This window comes from Otolemur garnettii, unplaced genomic scaffold (genome assembly GCF_000181295.1).
Source record: "Otolemur garnettii isolate 467f Iridium unplaced genomic scaffold, OtoGar3 scaffold00014, whole genome shotgun sequence".
Classification (NCBI taxonomy): Eukaryota; Metazoa; Chordata; class Mammalia; order Primates; family Galagidae; genus Otolemur; species Otolemur garnettii.
The window spans coordinates 15,869,524-15,872,509 of NW_003852409.1; the positions used below are offsets into that span (position 1 = coordinate 15,869,524).

At 39.5% G+C, this 2,986-nt stretch overlaps 1 protein-coding gene across 1 annotated transcript in view; it reads left to right on the forward strand.

The window, feature by feature from the left end:
- The window catches only part of HSDL2 (hydroxysteroid dehydrogenase like 2), a 51,228-nt gene extending 48,936 nt beyond the window's left edge, over positions 1–2,292 (forward strand). The window contains exon 7 of the mRNA XM_012802295.1: positions 1,973–2,292. Within this exon, the coding sequence (XP_012657749.1) occupies positions 1,973–2,085 (113 nt within the window). The 3' untranslated portion in view covers positions 2,086–2,292. The remainder of the gene's footprint in view (positions 1–1,972) is intronic.
- Positions 2,293–2,986: the final 694 nt, after the last annotated feature.

Genomic DNA, 2,986 nt, shown 5'->3' on the forward strand with positions numbered 1-2,986 from the left:
GGCTGGGGATTCGAACCCACCACCTTAGGTGTATGTGGCTGGAGCCCCAGCTGCTTGAGCCACAGGCGCTGAGCCTACAAAAACTTTAAAATTAGCCAGGCATCACGGTGTGTGCCTATAGTCCATCTACTTGGGAGGCTGAGGTGGGAGGATTGCTTGAGCCCAGGAGTTTGAGGCTGCAGTGAGCTAAGATCACAATTCTGAACTCCAGTCACACAACAGAAAAAAAACATTGATGTTTCTGAAATTCACATAACATGCAGTTAATCATTTTTTAAAATGTACAATCATGATATATTATGCATTCATAAGGCTATTCAATCACTTCTATTTTGAAAACATTTTCGTCACTCAGAAAAACACTTGTGGGTGTAATCACTCCTCATTCCTGCCTCCCCAGCAACCACTAATCTGCTTTCTCTCTCTATTGATTTGCATATTCTGGATATTTCATATAAATGGAATCATATAATACTGGACCTTTTACATTTGGCTTCTTTTTCTTTTCTTATTAGTTCGATTTTTTGTTTTTGAGTTTTTTTAATTTGTTTGTTTTGGGGACAGAGTCTACTATGTCACCCTTACCCTCAGTAGAATGCTGTGGCAGTACAGCTCACAGCAACCTCAAACTCTTGGGCTTAAGCAATTCTCTTGCTTCACCCTCCCAAGTAGCTAGGACCACAGGCCTCCGCCACAACATCCAGCTATTTTTTTTGTCGCAGTTGTCGTTGTTGCTTAGCTGGTCCAGGCTAGGTTCGAACTCACCACCCTCAGCGTATATGGCTGGCACCGTAACCACTGTGCTATGGGCACCAAGCCACAGTTTTTTGTTTTTGTTTCTTGTTGTTATTTTTAAGAGATAGGGTCTTGGCTCGGTGCTCATAGCACAGTGGTTATGTTTCCAAACACATACACCGAGGGTGGTGAGTTCAAACCCAGCCTGGGCCAGCTAAACGACGACAGTGGCAACAAAAAAGAATAGCCAGGCATTGTGGATGGCGCCTGTAGTCCCAGCTACTTGGGAGGCTGAGGCAAGAGAATCGCTTAAGCTCAAGAGTTTGAGGTTGCTGTGAGATATGACGCCACGGCACTCTACCAAGGGCGAGACAGTGAGACTCTGTCTCAAAAAAAAGAAAGAGAGAGAGAGAGATAAGGTCTTTCCCTGTTGCCCAGGGCAAAGAGGGTAGTTACTAATTACACCAGACACATACCATTGCTTCCAGGAGAAATGACCTACATATAAATAAACATAATGTAAAACAGAAAATCACAAGTGAGGGTCAGGCACACGTGGCAAATTCCCTGTCTCTGTAGAACTCATATTTATTATACGTTGCTATTAGCTGTAATTCTATTTTAATGCTCAACTTTTTTGTACTCTGGCATTTCTGAGGACACTTTTGATTTAGATCATAATTGTGTACATTAATTCTATCATAGGATACAGTGTGTTGCTTCCATATGCAGTTTGGAAAACTCTCATCCAACTGGCTAACATAGCCATCATGTCCTTCTCATAATTGTTGCTATGTTTTTAATGATCATTTCTTAAGAATATTTCATTCATTTACCCTGTTTGATTTTTTTTTTAATTTAAACTTCAAATGTTAAAAATGTAATGAACTTCAACAGATTGGAAAATTAACTAAATTAGATAATATTTGTTTACCAGAATTCATTTGAGAGCCATGTATCCGTTAGTGCATAAAAATCTTTTTAGTGTAAAAGGATTTGCTGTACATTTTCGCTGATTGTTGTTTCATATTATCTCTTATAATACAGGATTTTGTTAACATCTAAGGCTAGGAACTAGGATTCCCAAAATACTGATGTAAAACTCTGCAATAGAAACTTGTATGCCTCAGAGATTTATAGAACTCAAGGAGACCCTTTTTATAATGCATGTTCTTGAAGCAGTATGTCCCTAAAGGCACTAATGGCTGCTCGTCCCTCTCTCATTTTCTCATTTTAGGGAAACTAAAACCAACAATGGCATTCATGTCAGGAAGATTGAAGATTAAAGGAAACATGGCCCTAGCAATCAAATTGGAAAAGCTAATGAATCAGATGAATGCCAAACTGTGAAAGAAAAGAAAAAAAATATGTCGACTGCTATGTTCACAAAGTAAAAACCTCAAAGCTGAAATCTGTTGTTTGTTTTCTTCCCTGTTGTATAATAAGGATATGCATGTTTGTTCTGGAAAAAAATAGAAGTTCTCTATCTGTAAGATTTGAAATTGTAATTAAAACAGTTGGCTTATTCAACAAAAGCCTCATTAAGTGGAATTCTAAGACAGTATGTTTTTTAGATTTCGAGAGTTTTGCTCCTTGAGCCTTATATCTAATTTACTATCTTCTGTCAAGAAAAGTATCATCAGCAACTAGTCAGGCTCAAGCAATAAAATTTATTCCTTTCAAAGCGTCTGCTCATGTAAAATGAGTTTGGGATTATATATTAATGGTGTTTTTGATGTTTAAATACATATAAAGAAAATTTTCTGGTGACCCCTGTAGCTCAGTGGGTAGGGCACTGGCCACATACACCGGAGCTGGAGGTTCAAACCCAGCCCGGGCCAACAATGACAACTGCAACCAAAAAGAAAAAAATAGCCGGCAATGAATCCCCAACAATAAAAAAATTTTTCTTTTTGAGACAGAGTCTCACTATGTTCCCCTCAGTAGAGTGATGTGGCATCACAGCTCACAGCAATCTCAAACTGTTGGGTTCAAGCAATTCTCTTGCCTCAGCCTCCCAAGTAGCTGGGACTACAGGTGCCTGCCACAACACCCGGCTATTTTTTCTTGCAGTTGTCATTGTTTGTTAGGTGGCCCAGGCCAGGTTCAAACCTGCCACCTTTAGTGTAGGCTGGTGCCCTAACGACTGTGCTACAGGCACTGAACCAAAAAAAAATTTAAAAAAATAATAACTGAGCATTGTGGCAGTCACCTGGAGTCTCAGCTACTTGGGAGGCTGAGGCAAAAGAAT